Genomic DNA, 23,230 nt, shown 5'->3' with positions numbered 1-23,230 from the left:
TAGCTAAGGACGTAGGTCAATAATTAGACAGGAATGGCCTTTCCCATGTTCCACTTGTCTGGGATGGGACCTATAGAAAGTGAAGGTTAAAAGAATGCAGATAAAAATGTTGTGAATGTGTTCTACATTCTTCAATCGGTCAGATTTAATTTCGTCACTCTTAGTGGATAGCGAAAATTTTTTCTTTACTTTGAACATGAGTCCTTTCACAGAAAATGTGACTGCTGTGGTAAGTATGTTTGCAGAAGAGCACTGGAAGTAATCTTTGGAATAAATTAATTTGACAATTTGTTTTGTTAATTCTAAATATGTATTACTTCTGCTTAATATATTGCTTATAAATTGCAATAGAACAATTGTGAAGGCCTCTGCTTTTCAGTTTATTATTTTAAATTGTATCATTTTCAGACTGTTTTCCTGAATTCGACATAGGTTATGTTTATGTGGCATGGATGTAATTGCTTCTTTCTGAAAAGGTATCGTAATAAATGATATCGTAATCTGTATGAACAGTTTGTTGATACATGAACTGTAAAAATACCGGTATGTAGATTTTTGCACAGTGTGCATGTTGACTGCAAGATTGCTTGTGTAAAATTAAAGTTTACACTTAACATTATTTGCCTAGTGTGTTAATCATTTAATCATGATGACTAATGCCTGTTATATTTACTGCTAAGCAAAATAATTTTCTGCAGGAATTAAATTATATGTTACTTATTAATCAAGAACAAAAGGTTTGATTGCTGCCTATGTACCTGCAAGCAGCGAACCATTAGAGATTTTATGTATTGTTTTAGGCCTGTGGTATTGTGCTAATAGAACAAAAGGAACTGTTGGCTGTTATTAAGGCCTCAGTCCTGGCTGACGTTATATTGCAGTCTCTACAATTAAATCTGAAGCAGCAGACACTAAAATGCAGACCCGACAGGGTGTCGCAGCAGTTACAGTGCTCGACTACTGTTCCCAAGGATGTGGGATCGAATCCCGGCCTCGGCGGTAGCTTTTCGATGGAGGCGAAAAACAAGGTGCCTGTGTGCTGTGCGATGTCAATGCATGTTAAAGAACCCCAGGTGGTCAAAATTTCAGAAGTCCTCCACTACAGCGTCTGTCATAGCCTGATTTGCTTTGGGACGTTAAACCCCAGAAACCAAACCGAACGAAAATGCAGTGTGAGCACAGCAGACAGCGTATACCACAGGCAAGGTTCATTCTTCTATGCGCATAGAAATTACAGCCTTTCTTTTTTTTTTTTTTTTTTTTTTACATAAGGCGTATATATATATATATATATATATATATATATATATATATATAATATATATATATATATATATATATATATATATATATATATATATATATATATATATATCACTGAATAGTTATGCATGTCAGCTGGGAAAGGAAAAACCTAGGCACTATCTCAAATTGCAGGATAACTTATATAAGGAGGCAATTTTGGCCAGCAGTTAAATTAGCATCGAAATTTATTACGCCGATAGCGAAGAGAACACCTATTGAGTTTTCTGTTCCCAACACATGCAGATGAATGCAAGTATACATTCATTGAAGTATTGAAAAAAAAAAAAAAAATGCTTTGCATATGTGATATATGGAGACAGTTCCCGCAGAAGTCTGTGATTCTAAGGCGAAGTGCGGGAAATAAGTTGTGATGTGCAACGCTCGTTGTTCCGCTGTATCAGTCGCACGCCGCCCCAGCGAATTCTTTCCCACTTTTGCGTTTACTTTGTTTGCCGTTGATAAAAAATGCTAATGAAGGCTTCTGCTTTGGGCCCAAAGGAGCCATTTTGCCATCAAATTTTGCTTACAACTTGGCAGGATTATTTTCTTTGTGGATCAGGCAAATACTTAAAAATGACGCGACTTCAGAGGTCAAGACTTTTGAAGTTGAAATTACCGCGGTAATATGAGCACCTTGAATATGAGCCGAACAGTCGGTGGACTGATTTACTCTCAACATTTCTACACTTCATGGCTCGGCGGTTGGCCATTTCAAGGTAATTATTAGTTTCGTTTTTTATTCATCTAATCTTTCTTTATGACTATTATATTAAAATTAACGTGCATGTGCAGCTTGGCCATGGCTTGGCCGTGATTGGCCTTGATCTTTGCAGTTCTCAAGAAGCAAAAATGAAAATCCCGACAGGTGTCGCAAAGGTCGAAAATGTCAGCTGCTGTGGTGTAACGGAGGTGCGCGCTTGATGATTTAGGGTGGGAGTGTCAGTAGCATCGCGAACTTACTTATTGGAATTGTTTATCAATGATTGTAAAGCTACTCTGAGCTCAAAAAAGCAATTTGTATACCCCTCGATGAATAATATGTTGTTTCTGACCGCTGTGATGTCCGCCTAGCACCAGAGGCGAAGATTCCAGCGTTCGGTGCGTATGTCGTGAATCTTTCCTTGTCGGCTATGTGCGTCGTCGTGCAGAGAAAAAAAAAAAAAAAAAAAAAAAAAAAGAAAGAAAATAAAGTACATACAAGTCACTGAACCCGTGTGAGGAAAATGTTCGACTTTTGCGATCAAACTGGTTTCTGTTTCTGTCGCTTTCATATAAGACCTCAGCCTGGGCATGCGCATCATTAAGAGGCGATGTGCTTATTTGTGATCATCACTAGTACATAGTTCTTTTCCATGAGCGCCGAATATTTTTTGCAGGCTTCCACGTGTGCGGAACAAGTTTTGAGTAGTCTGTTGTTGTCCGGCAGTTAAATTTGTCCAGCACTATGCGGATGGCCTGGTCGTTACCGTCGATGATTATCTTTTCTCTTGTTATTTGTCATGGGAGCTGTGGAAACCCTACGTTTGTAAACTGCTTTTCTCATTACCTGTTCATCGAGTGCACTTTCCAAACCTTCCGCTCATATCATTGTTTGGAAAGTTAAGGGCAGAACTTGCCAAAACTGATATTTGCTGTAGTACTGAACTGTATGCAGCAGCTGTAGGGTTTCATTTTTAAAGATGGCAATATTAAATGCTTATATTTGACGACTTAGTTCACTTCGGCGTAAGGTACCCTCGCTTATCGTGGCAGTTATCAGGTTGGGGTAGTTTCCGTAGTGTTTGCCCTTTCCTTATATGTGCTGTGTTGTCACTTGACCGCTGTAGCTGCCCTTGGCAGCTGCAGTGGTCAAGAATTAAAATCGCCGCAAATGACAAAAACAAAAAATGTGAAAGCGGCGAAAAGCAATCTAACAACTTTGTAATTTGGCGATTTGGCTAAAGTTTTAGGGGAGAATCTTGTCTTGTAAGCAGCCTTCGCAAAGTAGTATTTTATAAAAGTAAAAAGTGTTTATTTTCTACATCTTCTGAAAGAAAGATAGTTAATTGCAGAACTAGTTCCTGCCGTTCTGCAGGTACAGTTTATTAGATTGGTGATTTTCTTGGCTCCGTATTTGGAACCTTATTCCTTGTGAGTCGATCTCTTTGGTCTGCTTGTTCTTAAGCTGGTGTAGGAAGATAGTCATTTCTCCCCATTTTGGGAATTGAGGTTGTGGCTTCTAGAAAAATCTGTTTTGAAAGCATAGTCCCATAAGCCAGCCCTGCTTCTCACATGTCACTCGATCAAGCAAAGAAACTGTTTCCATGCTGCAGCCCTGAGGAATCTTTGTACTGTGAATCTTTACACGGTCCTCTCTCATGCATCTCGCCTGCTCAGCTTGTAGACGAAACAGAAGAGAAACACCATTCATCCTGCAGCCAGGAATAGCTGTGCCTCACAAATTAATTCCTTCTTATATGAGCTGTCTTGAGTTTTCATTTAGTTTCGTTTTTGCTTTGTTTTCACTGTAGCACATAGAAGCAACATGTGCAAATTCTGAATTTTGCTATCACTGTGTTGTCAACTAACACCCTTGCCCTACAGGATCTACACAATGTACATGAGTCTCGTAGAAAGAGACTCCTCATACCACTAGAGTATTGTGGGTACTATATGATGTACAGATATATACATACTATAGTGAGGCTGCTTAAAAATAATACAAAATGCCTCAGCCTGTGCCACTAAGTATACCGGGCTTAAACCAATCGCATAAAAAAAAAAAACGAATAGGGATTGCTCCAAAAAAGAATTTCGCATAGTTGGCTTCGGCATATCCAAGGTACCCTCGGTTATCGTAGCAGTTGTCAGGCTGTGGTAGTTTCCGTAGTTCTACATGATGTACAGTCAGCATGGAATTTAACACTAATAGTGGCTGTGAAAGAAACAAAATATTTTACTGACATATTTTCAACTGCATTTTAAAATTAGCCTCATTCATGTTTCTGAGTAAAGGGTCTCTAAGTACATATTCATAAATTGGTTGCACAGAAATATCTTGCCACAGAGGTAAAAGCTTGGCATATGCATATTTGCATTCCATTCTGGCTTGGCAGTACCTGTGAGTTGGTGACATTGGTGTTATTTTTTTTGCAAACCACCACCCGTCTGTTTACAGCATGCTATGTGTGCAGTAGTGTTGCAAAATTTCAGAGATAAAAGGATTTCTCATATTTCAGAATTAGTACCTTTATGAAACTTTCCCTAAATGCTAAGCAGTATAAGATCTGTAAAGGTGGTTATTGTGTATTTTTTCTTGGACTACCAAGGCAAATTTTTGGCAGTGCAGAAAGGGCATTTTTCCTAAATTTATGCTGTTTGTCATTTTCTTTGTTGCTGGCTTGTTGATTATATTTGCCAATATATATATTTATGCTCTCTGGTTTTTGCACTCTAAGCATAACTAAAAAAACTTGCATCTCTGTTTTGGAGCTTTTGGAGCCAAAAATTTCAAATTCCTTGATTTTTTTTTTTTTTTTCTGTGTTTTTTTCAAGCGTTTTGAGCCAACTTCTGAAAATGTTTTTCAATGGTCTCTGCAGCCCTGTGGTCTTCCATGAGCACCATTAAAAATATTCAGTGGTTTAAAATTCTGCGAAAAAATTGCTCATGGCAACCTATGCCAGCGGTATAGAAAAATAAGTGTTGTCAAGACGTAAAAATATTTTGGAAGAAGTAAGCCGGTATGGTTTGGCTTGGTAGGGTTTAACCTTCCAAAATAACTCAGGGTATGGGAGACACCATAGTAGAGGGCTGTGGAAAATTTGACCACCTAAGGTTGTTTAACGTAGGTACACTGACGTTGCACAGTACGAGTGCCTTGCTTTTCGCCTCCATCGAAAAGCGACTTCTGCAGCCACTTTTCTTTAAGCTTGGGGGGAACTTGAGATTTTATCAATAAAGTTTGTGATGGTCAAGAAATCACTGAATCACTTGGAGTGAAATTGCCCATCTTGCTTATGTAGGGCATATTATTTCCCATCAGCTTCTTCATTGATGTCTCTCTTTGTTGGAGAGGCAACTATAGGCATTCTTGCATGATTCTGGATGATTTTCTATACAAATGAATATGTATGCTGCTATGTTTTTATTGAGAACAGCTCATAGGATTGTATAGACATTTTAAGGATTTCATTCTGCAATGGCCAAAGAGAGCTGCAAGCACTCAGGAAGTGAAAAAGAGGAAAATTGTTTACAGGGCCTAATGATTATTACGGGAGTGCCATATCCTTTTGTGCCCTGAGTACCATGTTATTGAGAATTGATAAAAAGGTGTATCTAGGCACCTCAGAACTTGATTTGTGCAGCTGACTGACAAAGCTCTTTGACACTCAGCTGTCCGATAATGAGATAACATGCCACTGTTGACAAGTTGTTTTCATGACCTTTGTCGGGGTATGCCACTAGGGAGACCAGTGCAAGCCCAGAGCTTTGCTCTTAGAAGGACACTTTGTGCTCTTCATACTAGGTGAAAGGAACCTGTATTGTAGTTCTTTTTTTTTTGCCTTCCCTGAAGCATTGGCATCTGTTTTGCAGCCTTTTAAGTATATATTTCAATGCTGAATAGTGGACATGATGAATGTAAGTAGCTTGCCCAAACTAATTTTTTGTGCTGCTTTTTCTTGTAATAGCTGCTACAGATGTGTGTAATTTTGTTAAAGGGTTCTAGACATATTTATTCTATGTTACACTTTTTAACATCACTATTTAAACTAGCCTATAAGTTCTCTAAACCATGTAGTACTTTGATCCTAGCCATAAAGCCATTTTTCAAGTTACTTTTCTTCTTAGTGACAAAGCCCAAAGGTCTTGTTTGGAAGTGTGTAGGGATACTTGTTGGAGCGTTACGTTAACATTTACAAAGCTGCACTGTAGAGAAGACTTTTGCACGTTTCTTCCATATTCTTACATTTCATGATGCGAGGTAAAAGTAATCATGCTAGCAGTGCAAGCTTCTTGCTTGCTTCCCATTTCCATCTGCCACTGCACACGAGTTCACTCTACCTCGACTTGTTTCATGGTCATTGTGAAGATATTCCGATGGGGGTGAAATGCTAAAACGTCCATGTTTTGTGCAATTTCGGCACCTATAAGGAACCCTGGTGGTCTAAACTAATTTGGAGCCTTTTATTGTTATGTGCCTCGTAACCTTTGCTCTCAGTTTTGATACATTAAAGGTCATCGATTATAATTTTTACCCCTTTTCTCATATTAAATGCATTTGAATTTATTTATTTTTACAACCAGCGCTACAGCCTGGGTCGGTATAACATAACGATTCTGCAATTTATTTCATGCCATTTTTGCATTTTCTGCACTTCTTTAGTGGCTGAAGCGACACTACACCCTACATTCGCTTTTCATTATTTTTTGAAGCCCAGTGTGGAGGTGTCGCTCCAGCCAGTGGCGATAGGCAGCAAATTAAAAAAATGGCATCGATTCGGGGTAGAATCCTTATAGTATAAGTCCTGGCTTGCAGAGCTCAATGTGCTTTACAAAGGGATTATTCAGCTGTTTTCAAACCAGTGTCTGGGTTGTGAGAATGCCATAATGATTTGATATTTGCACAAGAAAATTTGATTTTTTTTTTTCTTTTATAAAACATGGTATGAATGCTACCAGTGTCAGGCGTGGATAGATACTTCAGCAGAATTAATTTGATTTAATTCCATAGATAATTTGCAGGTCTGTTGTAGTGACCATTACGCTGGAGACCAAAAGCACAGCAAAGAGTTTATATGTTTCTTTGATCGACATATTGCCTACTGCTCTAACATACTTTGTGAAGCAGTATGCTATGCAAGTTGTGCCAAATGCTCCTTCTTTGCACCTGTGACATAATACGCAAGTCATTTGCATGTTAAGTTGCACCATACTCTTTTCTTTATATAAGAGAGATGGCTAAATTAGGAATTTGTAAAGCGAGTGTTATCCAATTAGGTGTGTAAGCTTGTTATGAAAACTGGCTACCAAAAAGTTTGTATTTTTAGAATGCCTAACCAGTCTGGACCCCACTGTGGTGGTGCGGTTAGGGCGCTAGGCTGACGTGCTCAACGCTGCAGGATTGAATCCCGGCCGCTTTTCAGTGGAGGTGCAAGATGTTAAAGTACTGTGTGATGACAGCGCATATTAAAGAACCCCAGGTGGTAGAAATGTCTGGAGTCCCCCACTACGGCATCTCTCATAGCCTGAGTCGCTCTGGGACGTTAAACTCCCAAAACCAAATGAAACCAAATCGACTAGTCTGGGGTTCTGAATTCCAAGGAGGCCATTTACAGAGCATTGTAAGCATGTTTTTCATCTGAAGAGTACAGTGGCTGCACACACGGTTATTAGCCGATGGGCTGATACCGAACTTTAGAACCACCTAAGGTACTGAGGGGTTTTGTTTTGTCATTGTTTTACCTTTTCAGTTTTCACTACTTGTTGATGTGTTATGTGTAGTAAAATGATGTCTGTATTTCTTCAGTGAAAGCAAATAGGCAATATCAAATAAGGGAAGTGAAAACACTAAACGAAAAGGGTACTTAAGGGTGCCCTGCATTTGCACATCTTCATAAGTAATTCAACCTGCTTTCCCCATCTCAGTATGGTGTTTGTGCTTACCAATCTCTTCCTTGGTTCAAGTCACCAGTTGTAACAATTTTGGGTGCTGTATTCAAATTTGTGGATGAGACTTTAAGGCTATTATATTCGTTTATACAAAATAATTCATATTTAAAAAGGCCTCTGTGGTCTATGCATTATGCAATTTTTTCCTCGTAACAAATTTATTTGCTCCCTTAAGGATTGGAAGAATGTTTGGCATGAGCGATGTATTGCTTTGCAGAGAAAAGAATGCTTCATAATGGGTTGTTTATCACATTGTCTAAGATAGAAAGCGTATGTTATGCTATCTCAGTGCGCATGGTTGAATTGTTACACTTGAAGGCAGATTGGGCCTGATACAGACGTATCTCTCCTGTACAGGCAAGATGCGGTAGAAGGAGCGTAGACATCAACGGCGGAATGGGCCAGGCACATCCCACAGGAAGCACAAGACGGCGCAGGCTGTCATCGCTGTGCAGGCCTTTCAGCCCGCACAGTCGCAACCTGAGTGCCACCTTCCACGTGCTGGACACGGAGCTACGCTGGGAACTTCTGAACATCAACACTGCCACAGAGGAAGAGTTGATGACACTTCCAGGTGTCACACGATGCGTTGCTCGCAACATTGTTGACTACCGCCAGGCCATTGGGGGATTTAAGAAAGTGGAAGATCTGGCATTGGTCTCTGGTGTTGGAGCCTCGCGTCTCCAGGTATGGCAGTTTACAGTTTATTTCACACTTCGTCTGACACATACATACTCCTTGCTGTTTAAGGCAAATGGAAGTCGTGTTGCTGCCTAGAACTGAACTCTGGCAACATTTATGTGTTTTTTTTCTGGCAAACCTCTCGTGGGTTCGTTTGGGGTTTTGCTCGAAAAGTGGTTTTGACAGAGTGAAAAATTTGTTTATGAAGACAAAATAGCAGCACTGCAGTTAGGCCCGATGCAATTCTGCCTATTGTAGTGTGCCTAATTCATGTCATTGATGCTGCACGCAGGTGCTTCCCAGGTAACGCAAAACGTTGCCTAAACGTTGCCTGTATGTATGAACTTCCACACAACGTAATGTGACAAAATCTCACATTGCTGCGACGTTGCAAGACATACGTTGCCCTGACGTTTAGAGATTACGTCATCATAACGTTTATAGGCATACATAGCACTGACGTTGGGTGTACACATCTCACCAACGTTTTGATAACATTGCTATTGCAACATTTATAAACAGGCTGAGTTAGATATTACTGGCGAAGCTAATAAAGCTGCAAAAGTGAAATGTGAAATTCCTGGTTGGAAAAGAATATATGCTCAAGTGATAAATGGCAGCTTTATAACATGGAAACAATTTTAGATAGTAATTATTTTCCAACAAATCATCAGATCACAACGGTCAAAAATATCACAAACTATACTTTTATTAATTTACAATACTGTTGGGAGCCCAACAGACAGTGAAAATTATATCATGGACAAGAGTGCAAACAAACACCGTGTTGTGGGAATGGTTTTGTCATTGTCAGAGAGTACCAAGCAAAGGTATGGTTTTTACAATGGGAGCGCACAAAAAATAGCATCTGCATTTTTCTTGACTGGTAAGCACACACATTTTGTACCAATTTCATTGATGCTCCACGTACTCAGACCCCGTGAAAGTCCTCGGGCTCTGTAAACACCTATGTCAACAGACCACAGCGTTGCATCATGAAAGTTACTAACATCGGCATAGTGCTGCCCGCAAATAAGGACGTCACCTTCAGCTGCTATAAAATTTCTTATTAGGACAAAATTTCCACCCGTTATCCTCACACAGCTGTCTTTTGGCTTTGTATAGAACACTTTTTTCCCAATCGTAGTCTTACTGAATCGCTGCCCCCGGAATGTTTCAGGGACTGGTCCATTTATGTGAATATTGGACAGCTTGATGCCATCACTTCTAGTAGTTACTGGTGGCTTGAACTGCTTTAGTTCAGCTGCTCGCATAAAAATTTGTTCCGTAGGAAGGGCATGGCCTCTGGCCAGTTTCTTCAGCTTTCCTAGAAAAGCGTCAAAAGGAAAGGCTGAAAATAGGGCAATGTGGCGAAACCGTCGCACGTCATCTTCCAGATGCGAGAGGCTATGTATGCTAACATTTTAAATGCCACTGCCATAAAGCTTACCTGCCTCTGTAACGAAGCTAAGCAGCAGCTGCTCAGCATATTCACACAAAGTCATACAAAGATCGGGTGAGGCCAGTATTGTGATGGTACAACTTAGCTTCAAAAAGTGCGTGTAGAATGGATGAGCAAGGTGTTGCTTCAGAACAATGGGGCCAAAGTAAACAAGGAAGTTTCTATACTCGGATGTCTTCCAAAATTCTAGAACACGCAGGGTCCTTGGAATGCGCTGAAGCTCCTGTGGAGTGTTGACAGCCAAAGTAACTAAGTTCTCAGAAATGGCCCTACGTGCACTCAAAGGCAGCATTGACGCTGATGGGGCAGTTGATGTCCAATACTGCACTAAAAATCTTTTCATCTCTTAAGCAAACCAAACGCATATAGTCTAGTGGGAACCAGTCCGATGCCCAGCTTGAGCAATGGTGATGTGCAATTGTGATGATCAGGCTGTGTCATGTTGGTGAAGTTTTCACCTGTACGCGGAGGGGCCAACACATCAGGAAATATAACTTTCCTAGGCTCTACAGAGTACATGCCTTTTTGCATGTACTTTTCACATGCATAGTATGCTGCATGTCTCTTGGTACATTTAAGGAATGCCCGCGCAGGCATGTTGCAAACAAATGCATGAACAATCACTAGGGAACACAGCTTCACCATGGTGCAGTCCAAGCTCTAAAAGTGAACACTCTCGGGTTTTGAGTCCCTCATGTAGAGAGCTGCAAGGAAAGGTTCATTTCGCGAGCTTTCTTCGGCCCGCACAACCGCAGGCCAGAACTGTTTCGACGAACTCCTAGATAAGGGCACACCATCGACGTTCATCGTCAGGGAAATCACTGAAGCGCTCACTGATATGGCTCCACTTTCTAGTTGCTGAATGAGGTTTCCAGTGACGCCAAAAAAGCAGTAAGTGCCACTTCCCATGCTGGTGACTACTGGCATGAGGCGTCCGCAGCAGTGTTCTGGCATCAGAAGGGAGGTCTGGGTGGTGCGGCAGCAGAATTTTCAGAAGCTTAGTGATGTGGGCGGCAAAAATGTTATCTACAGCCCATGAACGAAGTGGGTCGTGTAAAGCCGGAGCTAAATCCACCCCACTCTCGCTTGACGAAAAATCGCGGAGCTCACTGCTGCATGAATACTGCTGTAGAATTTGTTCTTGAGACTCGGCAACTTTGCCAGTTGGCAGTGGATCAACGGAGCACAATGGAGAAACCAATTCTTCATCGTCATTGCTATGATAACTAGCACTGGACTCACTGCTGTGAAACACCACCCTCTCAAAATGTTCCTCGGCAGTAGCTAAGTTTCAGCTTGTAAGGGACTGCTGTACAGTAGGGCTATCAGATTGGCAAAGTGCTGCTATTTTGGTTGCCCTGCGTCAGAATTTCTGTCTTCTTCCAACATCAATGATACACCACTATGTCCTCTCCATCGCTGGTAGACAGCTTTACTTGCAAACACGAGCGGTACGCATCATGGTGCACGGAAGGTCATCGACGAATGAGCAGTATGATCACTTGCTTCAGCTACGCACAAGTATCGGGGTTATAACAGCGCAAAGCTGATACAACATGCTAAGGCGTGTTCAGGAGAAAAAGCCACTTTTCCGCACTGCTACACAAGCATTACCCGTGAGATGTGAACACACACTGGCTGGGCTTGAGCTTGGCTCGACTACACCTCGTTTGTGTGCCATACATTGCTTGTCCTGGCCAACGAAAGTGTTTATGTAATAAATAACCATAAATAAACAATTTTTTGCAAATAAAAGAACTTTCACGTAGTAAATTGCTAAGCTTGAACATTAGCATAAATTAATAAATATTTATTTCATATTATTTTGCTGCGTTCAGGCGGCACCACATTCAATATGGCGGGACAAAAGAAACACGACGACATGGCTCTTGTGGGGCTTTATGGAGCTTTTTCGCACGTTATGCCTTGTCTTGCCACTTGCCTGTGCTCGTGTGCATTTTGACTTTCAGTGCCTTCGTGCCGACTTCGCAGCCGCATTTCACGTGCGAACTCAATCTTCCGACTGCATGCACTGTTCATCGCTCACAGGTGAGTTGCTATTGCTTTGGTGACCTCCCTTTTAGCCTGTAGGCATATCTCAGACTGCCGCATCTGGAACCACATTGGATGCGCCACGCGTTTTCTGTTTATTCCTTGCTGCTTTGTTAATCATGAATTTCTTTGTTATTAACGACTGGCCATGCATTTTCGCAGCAGAACAGTGCTGCGCTGCCCCGCATCACAGATGTTCAGCAGAGCTGCTTGTGTTCTGATCAGGAGACAAATGCTAAAATTATTTTGCCTCTTTGGCGGTGTGGTCACCGTGACAGTGTCACGCTAACGCCTAAGTTGTCACGCCCGTGGCAAGAGCCGCATCATTAGGTCGGTGTGACCGATTAGTGTCATTAATCGTTTGCTCGAAGTGTGACTGAAAATTCGTCTAGTTTGATAGCCCACAGGCCGCCGGTTGGGGCCACCAGCCAGCCATCTCGCTAACTAACTTGCTCAGTGTATGTGTGCGCCCTTTGCCATTCCGGTTTAGCATTTTGGCGCTTTGAGTGTGTGTGTGTGTGTGTGTGTGTGTGTGTGTGTGTGTGTGTGTGTGTGTGTGTGTGTGTGTGTGTGTGTGTGTGTGTGTGTGTGTGTGTGTGTGTGTGTGTGTGTGTGTGTGTGTGTGTGTGTGTGTGTGTGTGTGTGTGTGTGTGTGTGTGAGTGTGTGTGTGTGTGTCAGTGTCATCTGCGTGGACTGAAAATAGTTGGAAGTTAAGCATGCTGAAATTCTTCGCCACGACTGTGTTGCGTTGTTTTTACTTTAGAAATCAGCAGTAAACTTTTTGTTGATGAAAATTTCTAGCAGATGCTAAGTAGGAGATAGTGTTTGCAGCGATTTAATTTCCTGAAACGCCAGCAATAAGTGTGCAAAGAAAACTAGTTTCAGTGACATGCATCTCGCTCAGCTGCTGGCAAAGTACACACTCACCATAAATTGACCCTCATTGATTGGAAACTTGAGCAGTGAAGTGCAACTCAGTAGTGTCTTCAACAGAGGCACAGAAAATAATGCCTTTGACTTGGCACTAGTGCTTGTTATGCTAACTGCGCTATATTCTTGCAGGATGTTCTACATCGGCGAATTCAGCAGTGCGAACGGAGTTGCTGCCGTCCCCAAAATTCTGGGTGCAGAATGGGGAAACATTATGGCCACCATACCGAACCCCGTCTCGTTGCCCAAGCGCTATAAAAGACTGCGAGGAGCCTGGAGAAGAATGGATTGCACACAAATGCCGAATCTTAGGCGAGACTAGTACGTCATTTCTTTTTTGTCACAAGATAGTATTGTGATTATAGGGTACTGTTGGAGCTTTAGGTTCTTGGTTGTGGCAGTGTGCAAAGGCAACGATGCACATAAGTTAAGCGCTGCCAGAGGGGAGAACTTTTGAGCCAAAATGGTGAAATAATCACCCATCATCTTAATTTAATGACTCTTATCAGTAATCGTGTTTGTTGCTCATTGGCTCAAGGTTCCTGTTATAGTGATATTGTTATGCTCTTATTTCAATAATATTGTTGCTAAGCAGTTATGAACGTTGCCTTTTCATGGGTCTGCTTACTATTTTCATTCAGTTTCCCTTTAGCCGTGTCATTCAATCTTTCTACACTGAACTCTTTGCTTGCAGCAACATATGCTGACGCAAAAAGAAGAGAGAAGAAAGCTGAAGAGGTGTCAGATTTGACAACTGATGAGGAACGGCTGACAAAAAGGCCAAGAAAGCCCACCAAGAAGGCGTTGTATGGAAGTACGAGTCCAGTTCTGCTGCTAAAATGTTTTTGCCTGATATGTTTACACTTTCTATATTAATCATGCATATTCCATTTGCTTTGCTGCTATATTTGTGAATGTTACTTTAGCAAGCCACTATTGAAATAACTGAATTGAAATATTTTTAACTGCAGTGTTGGATGAAGACGGCAGCAACGTCCCAACAAAAAAAAAAGGAAACAGAAGGCTCTTTTTGTTTGTGAGGAAAGTGAAAGCGATGAAAGCTGCGATAATCATCGCCTACCATCTACAGTTCCTAAACAACAAGCCAAGCAACTACCATTCGTTGGCCGTCCTCCACCGAGACCAGCACAAGTACCAGTGAGCCCAGCAGCACAAGCAGAAAGCGGCATCCAAGGTAAAAACTTGCCTTGTGCCTGTAGTGGGTGTTGTAAGCAACATTTTACTGTGCAGTGCACATTATAGCTCTATATTTGTGGTTTTATTCTGGCACAAATATATATTTGGCTAGTTTTTAAATTCTGGCCAGCAGTCCATTTTTGCTGCTGCATTCTAATGTATTTTCTAATTTTTTTTCTTTTGCTCATTTCAGGGCTTCTGAAGAACCTTGTGCAAATGGTGTGGATTCATTGAGTCGTATAATAGATTGAGATGCACAATTCAATGTATGCATAAGCGTGTTCACAGTTCATAACAGATGTAATGGGTTTTGTTAATTTGTAGTAAATATCAGTGTCTAGGTTTACCGCCCCAAGTCTGTGATATTGTTTTGTTTGCGCAGTGGCCCTCCGGCAGTCTTGCCTGTTAGGCAAGGAAGTGGACATGAGACATGACATTGGCGACCATTTTCGCCAAGCACCAGCACGCTGCAAAAAACGGTAAGTCTGTTATGCTGTGTACGGAAGCTGGACTATCATTTAGTCTACTTGTGCATCAAGCTGTGCAAAAACTGGACTTGTCACAGTCACTTAGCTTACCAGCATATCATATGGAACAGCATAGGCAAAACCTATGGGACATAAAAGTAAACTTCTAGGATATAGTGTAAGGCCATCAATGTTGCACCAGCTGTAATTCTGATGGTTTTAAAAGCGGAAATTCAGTGGGTGTCCTGGTGTTCTTTATTTTTGTACTATCTGTCCAATAAATATTGGCACGCTCCACACACAAGTAATTCTGGTCCTGCAAATTTAGTTTTAGATGTCTGATTACTTTGTAAGTGCTGTCTTGAATTTTGGCTGAATAATAATCTTTTTTGTGTTTTTGTTCTTTTAATTTAGTGGCCTAATTCATGGAATGGATGACCTGGCAGCTATGTGATTGCTCGTCTCTTCATGGAATTGCTGACTCAACAGATGTACAATCATGCCAAATAAATTGTGTAAATGATCTCACATGTGCACCTGATGTAATTTTTGCACTGGCTGTGTCATTCAAGTGACCGGTCAGCAGTCAGCAGACCACGATTACTGCGTAACTGCCTTTTGGTCGGTGCCTTGTCGACATATAAGCATACATTAGTCACTTCAGAAAGGCAGAACGCACTCATGCACGATTCATCAGCTATGGCTGCACCTTGTCTAGTAGGAACAGATGGTGCGGGTTATGTAGCTTTTGCCTAGAAGCTCCTTGAGGAAGGTACCGCATGCATTGTTTAGAATACATTAAAGTAATGTACAGGCAACGTTTCTTTCGTCATCTTTTGTTGGTATAACGTTGAAATAACATAACGTCAACGTTTTCAGAACGTTGTAGAAACATTAGTGCATAACGTTATCTGGTGATCAAAAATAGTGACATTAGCAACAATCAGGCAACGTTGCTCTCTGACATTTGTGGCCATTCAGGTAACGTTCCAGTGACATTTTGCGTTACCTGGGTTGTTTATTCTTAATGTTATTAAGCTTATAAAGTGTGAGGCATTGGAGTTTGCTAGCACAGTACTAAATGGAATGCTCAAGTGTGATGCTACTGTTAACTTAAAGGTTGCATATAGGCTGTTACATTCTTCTGAAGTTCAACTTATGTGGAAGGGCTGCATCACTATTGTAGCTTTGCACGTTATGTAAAGACAAATACTAGTAACGCAGTTTTGAGAGCTTCTGCATTTTTGTTTTTCTTGTGTTGCAATCCCTGTCACGTTTTTTTTTTTATATTCTGTTCCTCTTAGATGTTTCGCTCTGAGATCACAGTGCGGCGTGGGCCCCCTGTGTCATCACGGTCCCCACGAGTAGGTGCTCCCCAGCGCAGCCCCTTGCGGGATATGGAATTGTATCGGCTGGTGGCACCCCTGAGCCAGCGGCCGCTGGCTGCACGCCTGGAGGCGGGCCCTGCGGGTGCATTCTGGGTTGCTCTGTGGAACCTGGCCGGCCTCACTTGTGACAAGGCATCTAACCTTGGGGTGCTCGAAGTAATCTGCCGCACTGCTCTGGAGAATGGGTCAGTGAACATGTCCACAAAGCTGTTGGGACTAGAAAGTATAGACAAATGAAAAAAAAAAAAGCATTAGTAGGTAGAAGGTACAGTAACATGCCCATTTTATCATGAGTGTAATTACCTTTGAGGATACCTTGTGATGCCAGTCGATCTTTTTTCATGCTTTATTTCTTCTCATCAATTCTGACCGCTTGTCCATCTTCAGACATGCAATTTTCAGGGGAGTAGTCCCCTGCACTGGAGCAGGATGCGAATTTTATTGCTGTGCAATTTGCACTGTGCTAGTCTTTCTGCAGTTATTTTTTTTCCCTTTTGCAAATACACCAGCCAGCTCAACTTAGTTGCCATTTTGAAAGTACTACTGTAATTTTCTTTTTTTTTTTTCGAAGTGTTAACAGCTAAGTTATGCCATAAAGTACAGTTAGGCTGCAAGTTCAAACCATTTACAAAAGTTATGCCTGTATACATGAGATAATCTGTCAAAGATGCTATTTTACAAGCCTAGCAAGTTATGCCAGTAGAAATTAGGTTTCTGCTGCAGTTCATTACAAGCTATAATCAAAATCACTTTGGCAAAGTACCTAAAGTACACGATACCGGAGCTTCATTCTCTGAAATATAGATATGGCGCTGGTTGAACATGTCAATAGTGCCCGAGTGTGTTTTATGTTTCAAGGCAGTCTTCTTTGTCTCCTGCACATTTTACTTGCATTCAGGACATAAAAATATATTGTATTACATCAGTCTTTGCTTACTACATGAGTCAGGAAAGCCTTGCAATCTTACAGGCCAGGTGTGATTAGTAAATGAAGCAAAAAGATGGGAAATGTCTAAATGCAGATACGTGTGTAGTGGGTGAGACGTGCACTTTGTGGAATTTATTCAGAAGTTCTTATGTGAAGCCACTAAATATTTCCACCCCGCTAGGTTGGTGCAGTGGTAAGACACCCGACTACTGTGCCGGAGTACCCGGGTTCGAACCCGACCTCGGCGGCTGCGTTTCGATGGAGGCGAAACGGAGTGGCGTCCGTGTGCTGTGCTATGTCAGTGCACATTAAAGAACCCCAGGTGGTCGAAATTTCCGGAGTTCCCAACTACGGCATCTCTCATAGCCTTAGTCGCTTTGGGACGTTAAACCCTGCAAAACCAAACCAACTAAATATTTCCTGTGTAATGAAATCAGTGAGTACTGATAGTTTGCTCGCTGTCTATTTTCAGTGAAATTTGCATTGCCTTCTTTAGCCTTTGTGATGATAAAAGCATTGTCAAAACTGTACCTGTTATGCTCAGAAGAGACAAAGAAGGCTCATGCTGGCTTCATGGTGGAGAGTGCTCTAAATGAATAGATTTCTCACGATATTGCTTTCTCTCAATTGTGCACAACCATTTAAGCGTCCAGAGTATTTTGCTGAATAATTCATTATTTTGTCAGGATTTGTTGTAAGGAGAAACTGAGTCACTGCCAGCTGGCCTCATAAGCATGCTTTCAGGCTTGAAGCATTTTCACGACGGTGGCACAATTTTATTTTTAATTTTAGCAGTAGCCTCAGAAAAAAACAATAATTACTACTTTTACTGATTTTGTCCGTGTTCTTCTTTTTTTTCGCTGCTACCTTAAGGCGTTACTAGCTCTACTTTGCTCTTATCATTAGGAATTAAGCTTTTTTTTTTGTAAGTGCTTTTCTTTTTTTAGGTTGTGTATTAAAGCCATCATAAATAAGTTTAGTCATGTGAAAGTTTAAATATGGTGCATGTTGTTGATGCATAAAAAACAGCAATTGTTTTTGTTGTAAATTAGAGATTTGGAAGCCTGTGGTGGTAAGGCTGTGTCTTGAAAGCATTCTAAGTCATACTTCTGCAAAGTGTAGCTGTTACACTAAATAGCATAAAAATATATTGGTTTGCTGAATATATAGATAGGCTGTCATATGTTACCTTTGTTTTTACAATCTTGTCAGGTTTTTAAAGTTATGCGCAGTGCATTCAGTATATGTTTTCTGGGTATTAGTAAGCTGTGGCATGAGCTATTTTTCACAGCATCGTCTAGGGGTCTTTATATCTCCCTTCTTCAGAAGCTACACTGCCACACCGAAATCGTTGTCCCGGTGCCAGCGTTGACTTAATGCTCACCACGTCAGCTAGCTCTGTTGTAGATAAGATAAAGCGTCAGCAGAATTGATTGCTAAAGTGTCTGATATGAGAACTCAAGTTTTCTTTTGTTTCATTGTTCAGGAGCGAGGTAGATGGTCGACTGCCTTTTCTTTTGTTTTCTCTTTGCACATTAATGCTCTTTGCTCTAGCTCCTGGTTCGATCTACCCACAGGGTGGAGCCCAACCGCTTCTTACATTATTACTCAGGTCCTATGGTTTGTAATTCATAAAAGCTTGGAACGTATCACTCGGTTACATTTTGAAATAACATCAGGTTTTGTCATCCTGCAGGTAATGATCCTGGAGGCATCAGAATGAATTTTATTCGATATTTGTAAAGCTGAAAAAAAAACCTTACCTGAAAGTTTTGGTTTAATAAATATAACATTGTCTTTTGCTCTAGGAAAGTTGGAAAGTACTTTTCTGTATGGTAGCTTTTATTATTCTTATGTATGTTGGGCGCTTTTTGTATAACATGCTTATACTATTACCATATTTTTACGAACACCTCCCCCTCCCCCGAACTTGGCACAAAAAACTTTGGAAAAAATGTTTGCTCCCCCCTTTTTTGTGAGAAAGAGAGCATGGACAAGTCTGCCAGCGTGCCTGCTCACTTAGTCGAGCTGCAGCCATTGGAGACCTGAGGTGCAACGCGATCTCCACTTCTTGTGCTGCTGTGTTTCGACACTACATGACAGCTGACAGCGCAGGATGGCAAAAGTTGGCTGAAAACAATCCCGATTACTCTGTCAGCGTGTTTGTTGTCATGTGGACATGGAATTGGTGGCCATTCGGCGGATCTTGGCAGATTTGGCAGACATCGGAAGCTCACGTTGCTCTTTTTGGTATCAACCGCTTGGCACCCATAACGGAAGTCCGAATGAGTTTGAAGAAGGCTTTCACGGGTTGAACTAAACAATCGCGTTTGCGGACAATGTTTGCCATGCTCGCTTGCCAAATAAATTGTTTCTCGTGCCCATCTCGTCAAGATACCAACGCAATATCGGCGAGGGTGGGGGTATTTTAGATTTTTTGAATCTAAGCATTCCCCCTCATCACTTTGGCATCATAATGGTGAAAAAAAGGAAGGCTTAAAATCAAGTAAATGTGGTACTTTCTTCGTGTGCTAAAATTCTTCACTTTGATGTTCAGAGCCCAATGCCCATATCTTCCTTTTCACCTTTGTAGCTTTATGCTTATGTAGAGGGTAGTTGAAATGTTACTTGTGCTTTAGGCTGAATACATTATTTAGTTCCAGCTATTTTTTGTTATTAATGCAAAGTTCTTATTTTTATTTCTCTTTAAAATCTAGTTCCTTTTATGGAATTCATTATTTTTTGCATGAAATTAAATTGGGATTTTTCTGATGCTTCACTTCATATGCCTTATTCATTGAATGGATTTTTTTTGCTCTGAAATTTAATTTCTTTTATTACTTTCATGTTGTATATTCGTTGCGTATTGCTCTGTCTTTAGGCCTTCCATGGGGATGCTTGGGTGATAATATCTGTTGCCATATAAAACCATATTAGTTGCACTGTATAATGGTAGAGGTAGGAATGCATGAAGAATGTTGTTGTTGTTGTTGTTGTTGTTGTTTTTTAATCATATTTTTATGTACTCCAGAAATGGAATACGTGTACATTTTGGAGCTTTCATTTTAGACCATAAAAAGATAGAGGTAAACGTATACTAAAATAAATTTTTGAAATTCGATTTTAACATAGATAGGTCGGCACCCTTGAGATGTGCCCATATCTTCCTGGCTGAAGAGCGTGAGTAGGAGAAAGACTTTTCGATTTTTTTTTAATTTTTTTTAATATTCAGGCGACATTGTTTAGATTTTTTTTTTTTTTTTCAGAATACACTTTTTTTTTGTGACTATTATTTCCTACGGATGAGTTATCCTAATGAAAGGTTACACAGTGCGTAAGAATGTCTCAGGATCACCTGAGCATTATTTAAATTTTTCAAAATCAATATAAACCTTGCATATGGTAGGCAATATTTCTATTACAGGACTTGTAGTTTATTGGCCATGGCTACAAGTACACACACAAGTTCAACATAAAACAGCAGCATCGGTGAGCTACAGTGGAGGAAACAAGTTGTTAAAATTCTCGAGTTTATTGCGTCCCATAATGACTGAAGCACTGCAGCTCATTTTATGTCAAAGTTAGATTTGTCAAGATACATAGAAATTAGCTTGCACCGGATCTGTTTTATCTGCTCATCAACTCTGAGCTCCTACTTCCTGACACTTTGCATTTGCTGCGGTTATCATGTTGTATGAAAGGCCACATTGCAGGCTGTCAGAAGAAAGTAGTGCATTTCTGCACTTGCATAGTAAGTATTTGCAGTTAAAGTTTGGCTATCTAAATTGTGTGGATATCTGAATACCACTTGTCTGCTTTTTCTGTTTCCAGCATAGCCATCGTTGCTTGCCAAGAAATTTGTTCAAGAGATGCTCTAGACTTGGTATGTCTACTTGTGAATTGTAGCCTGAACACTACTTTTACAAAACCTTTCTAAAAAAAAAAAAAATTACATGGATGGGATGTAAGGAGGCAGGAAACACAAATGTCAACCCTTCCTTTGTGTGTCCAGTATTCTTGGAGCTCATCCCTGTACTTTTTTTTTTCTTCTTGTTGCTATGCACAAACACCCAGATTTGCAGTTCACTGTAGAAGGGATGCACAAGTAAAATCTGAAGACAAAAGCAGTGACGAACCAGTGGATGTTACGGGGCTTACCAATTTGGAAAAAAACAGTATAGCCAAGTCAGATGCTATAAGAAAGTGACCAGAATTGCTGAAATTTGCCAACTGACAATTCCACCCTGACACTGTAACTGACCTTATGTCTTATTCAATTCGTGGTGTTTTGGCTAAAGCTTGGCATCGGCCAGGCTCACTAGCCACCCTGCCATTGAGATATGTGTTCATGCAATGTCTGGTTGTTCCAAAATCTGAAATGCTATATTGAAATCAAGAGTTAAGAGTTAAACTTGCTTAAAAGATGATGCTATGGCAGCTGATGGCCATACTAAAAGATGGCATTGTTATATGCTGATCAAGTAGAAAATTTGGTGGTCATTTCCTCACATTATCTTGCGCACAGAGCTTTTGGTTTTTGTCTACTTGCGGTTTACTGCCCTTGTCCCTTAACAGCTTGGTCTCGCATGACAGATTTAATGATGTGACAGTGAACCCTTTGTCATGGAGATATGCTGTTCTGTTTTCCTAGGACATGATTTTTTGTTGTTTATACAACCTCATTTTTTTTTCTTGTGTCATTGTGCACATACATAGAAGTGTGACCTGAAAAGCATCTCGACAACTTTTCACTACAAAAATATTTTATGCTTAAGCATAGCCTTCGACGCTTGAAGCACACATGCTAAACAGTCATAAAAATAACTTGTTTCATGTCTTAATTTGGGCAAGTGCGAATCGCTGAAAACTGAGAAACCAAACTGAGAACACAGCATTCTATTGTTTTCTGGTTTTATAGGTTGTCCAAGAGCTGAATGACCCTCAGATGAGTGCAGTAGCTTCATGGGAGCCTCAAGATCGCCAGTGGGATCAGGCAACGCCTTTACCTGCTTCTGGACCTGTGGGACTTGTGAGTGAAACGCACAGAGTTCAACGTCAGCACTTGTGGCACTATGGCAAAACTTTGTCACTCAGTAGTACTTGCGTGCGGGCTAGTTTGTTAGATGACTCTGAAGACCTCTGACGCTGCACAGTTACACACGAACACAACACACACAGTCACACACACACACACGTTCACACCGATGATGCGCTGATCATCGGTGTGAATGTCTTGCTGTAATCTCTTGTGTGTGTGTTGTGTTTGTACGTAACTATACAGCGCCAGAGGTCTTCATTGTCACCCACTAAGCATTTATAAAGCCAGTAGCAATATTGCTGGTAACTTTCAGCATAATTAAACAAACAAGTCTACTTTTTAACTAGCGCTTTTACTAACATTCACTGTAGGCTACTGTGTAGAGTTCGACATGTTAAATTCTGTGCTGACTTTGCCAATGGATGTAACTTTAGCCACATTGTGCAGGTGCAGGTGCAAATCAGCTCATTAAAGGGCTCATTCCAGTGCTACTCCTGCCTGCTGTTTTGTGGCCTTTGGCATTGTCACCACCATGTGACAATATTCAAAATCCCATGCAGTATCAGATGGACGGTACTTTGTTTGTGCTGGTATCACTGCACGTGGCATATTGTGCTGCAAAATGTTACTTTGGAAAGAGTGAATCTGCTTTCACAGTAATTTCTGGCATCCAGCCTGCAGTGCGCAGGGCTCAGTTTCGGTTGAAAAGAAAAGTTTACTGGATTGACCGTGTTGAGTAGATGACCTGCGAGAGCAAGGTGTGCAACAAGCATATAAAGATACTTGTACACATATGTTCAGTATCACAGAATTGCATGCTCATAATAGAATAAGCATTGGGAATTTCGTGCCATAATTTTGCAATATTGACCAAAAAAAAAAAAATGTTCTGTCCTGTTTCTGCATATGTGCACTTTGCAAAGTGCAAAATTTGAAGTTTTAGACATGCATAGTCTGAAGACTGTATACTGGAAGTTAGGGCATTTGCAGCAGTTGTGCTTCAGTGTTATGATTATCATTGTGCCCTTATTTTGATGGTTGCACATGCCTTGCAGTGACAGACCCATAGATGCCTCTGGAAATATGCAGATGTAGAATGGCACCCTGTATGTCACAGTAGTTTTATTTTTGT

The 23,230-nt window shown here is 40.9% G+C and overlaps 2 protein-coding genes across 6 annotated transcripts in view; both read left to right on the top strand.

Moving 5' to 3' along the window:
- The window catches only part of LOC146203266 (endonuclease/exonuclease/phosphatase family domain-containing protein 1-like), a 44,607-nt gene that overhangs the window by 2,213 nt on the left and 19,164 nt on the right, over positions 1-23,230 (top strand). Inside the window, exons 1-5 of one of the 3 annotated variants that reach the window (XM_084588640.1) lie at positions 2,163-2,403; positions 8,312-8,641; positions 16,049-16,317; positions 20,892-20,943; positions 21,979-22,089. In XM_084588640.1, coding sequence (XP_084444766.1) covers positions 8,351-8,641; positions 16,049-16,317; positions 20,892-20,943; positions 21,979-22,089 — 723 coding nt within the window. In that variant the 5' untranslated portion in view covers positions 2,163-2,403; positions 8,312-8,350. Of the gene's footprint in view, positions 1-2,162; positions 2,404-2,489; positions 2,827-8,311; positions 8,642-16,048; positions 16,318-20,891; positions 20,944-21,978; positions 22,090-23,230 lie in introns of those variants that run through there. The other 2 variants (XM_084588641.1, XM_084588639.1) reach the window with 2 other exon arrangements.
- LOC146203267 (uncharacterized) lies at positions 11,949-15,272 on the top strand. 3 transcript variants are annotated; one of them, XM_084588637.1, is made up of 7 exons: positions 11,949-12,146; positions 13,213-13,401; positions 13,775-13,894; positions 14,052-14,275; positions 14,471-14,496; positions 14,660-14,756; positions 15,159-15,272. In XM_084588637.1, the coding sequence occupies exons 1-4, from the start codon at positions 11,999-12,001 to the stop codon at positions 14,240-14,242; spliced, it is 648 nt and encodes a 215-aa protein (XP_084444763.1). In that variant the 5' UTR covers positions 11,949-11,998; the 3' UTR covers positions 14,243-14,275; positions 14,471-14,496; positions 14,660-14,756; positions 15,159-15,272. The 3 variants fall into 3 exon arrangements, with proteins under 3 accessions (XP_084444763.1, XP_084444762.1, XP_084444764.1); XM_084588636.1 differs by lacking the exon at positions 14,471-14,496; XM_084588638.1 differs by lacking the exons at positions 13,775-13,894; positions 14,471-14,496.

Source organism: Amblyomma maculatum, chromosome 1, assembly GCF_055883805.1.
Source record: "Amblyomma maculatum isolate TAMU_Amacu chromosome 1, ASM5588380v1, whole genome shotgun sequence".
In the NCBI taxonomy this organism is placed as follows: domain Eukaryota; kingdom Metazoa; phylum Arthropoda; class Arachnida; order Ixodida; family Ixodidae; genus Amblyomma; species Amblyomma maculatum.
The sequence above is the reverse complement of the archived record's forward strand: the minus strand, read 5'-3'. Positions and strand labels throughout refer to the sequence as shown.

Excerpts from the sequence above, each read along its gene's own strand:
- LOC146203267 (XM_084588636.1), top strand. The coding sequence starts at position 11,999 with ATGGAGCTTTTTCGCACGTTATGCCTTGTCTTGCCACTTGCCTGTGCT. Across the intron at positions 13,402-13,774 it reads CCGAATCTTAGGCGAGACTA|CAACATATGCTGACGCAAAA; the intron begins GTACGTCATTTC and ends CTTTGCTTGCAG. Across the intron at positions 13,895-14,051 it reads CAAGAAGGCGTTGTATGGAA|TGTTGGATGAAGACGGCAGC; the intron begins GTACGAGTCCAG and ends TTTTAACTGCAG.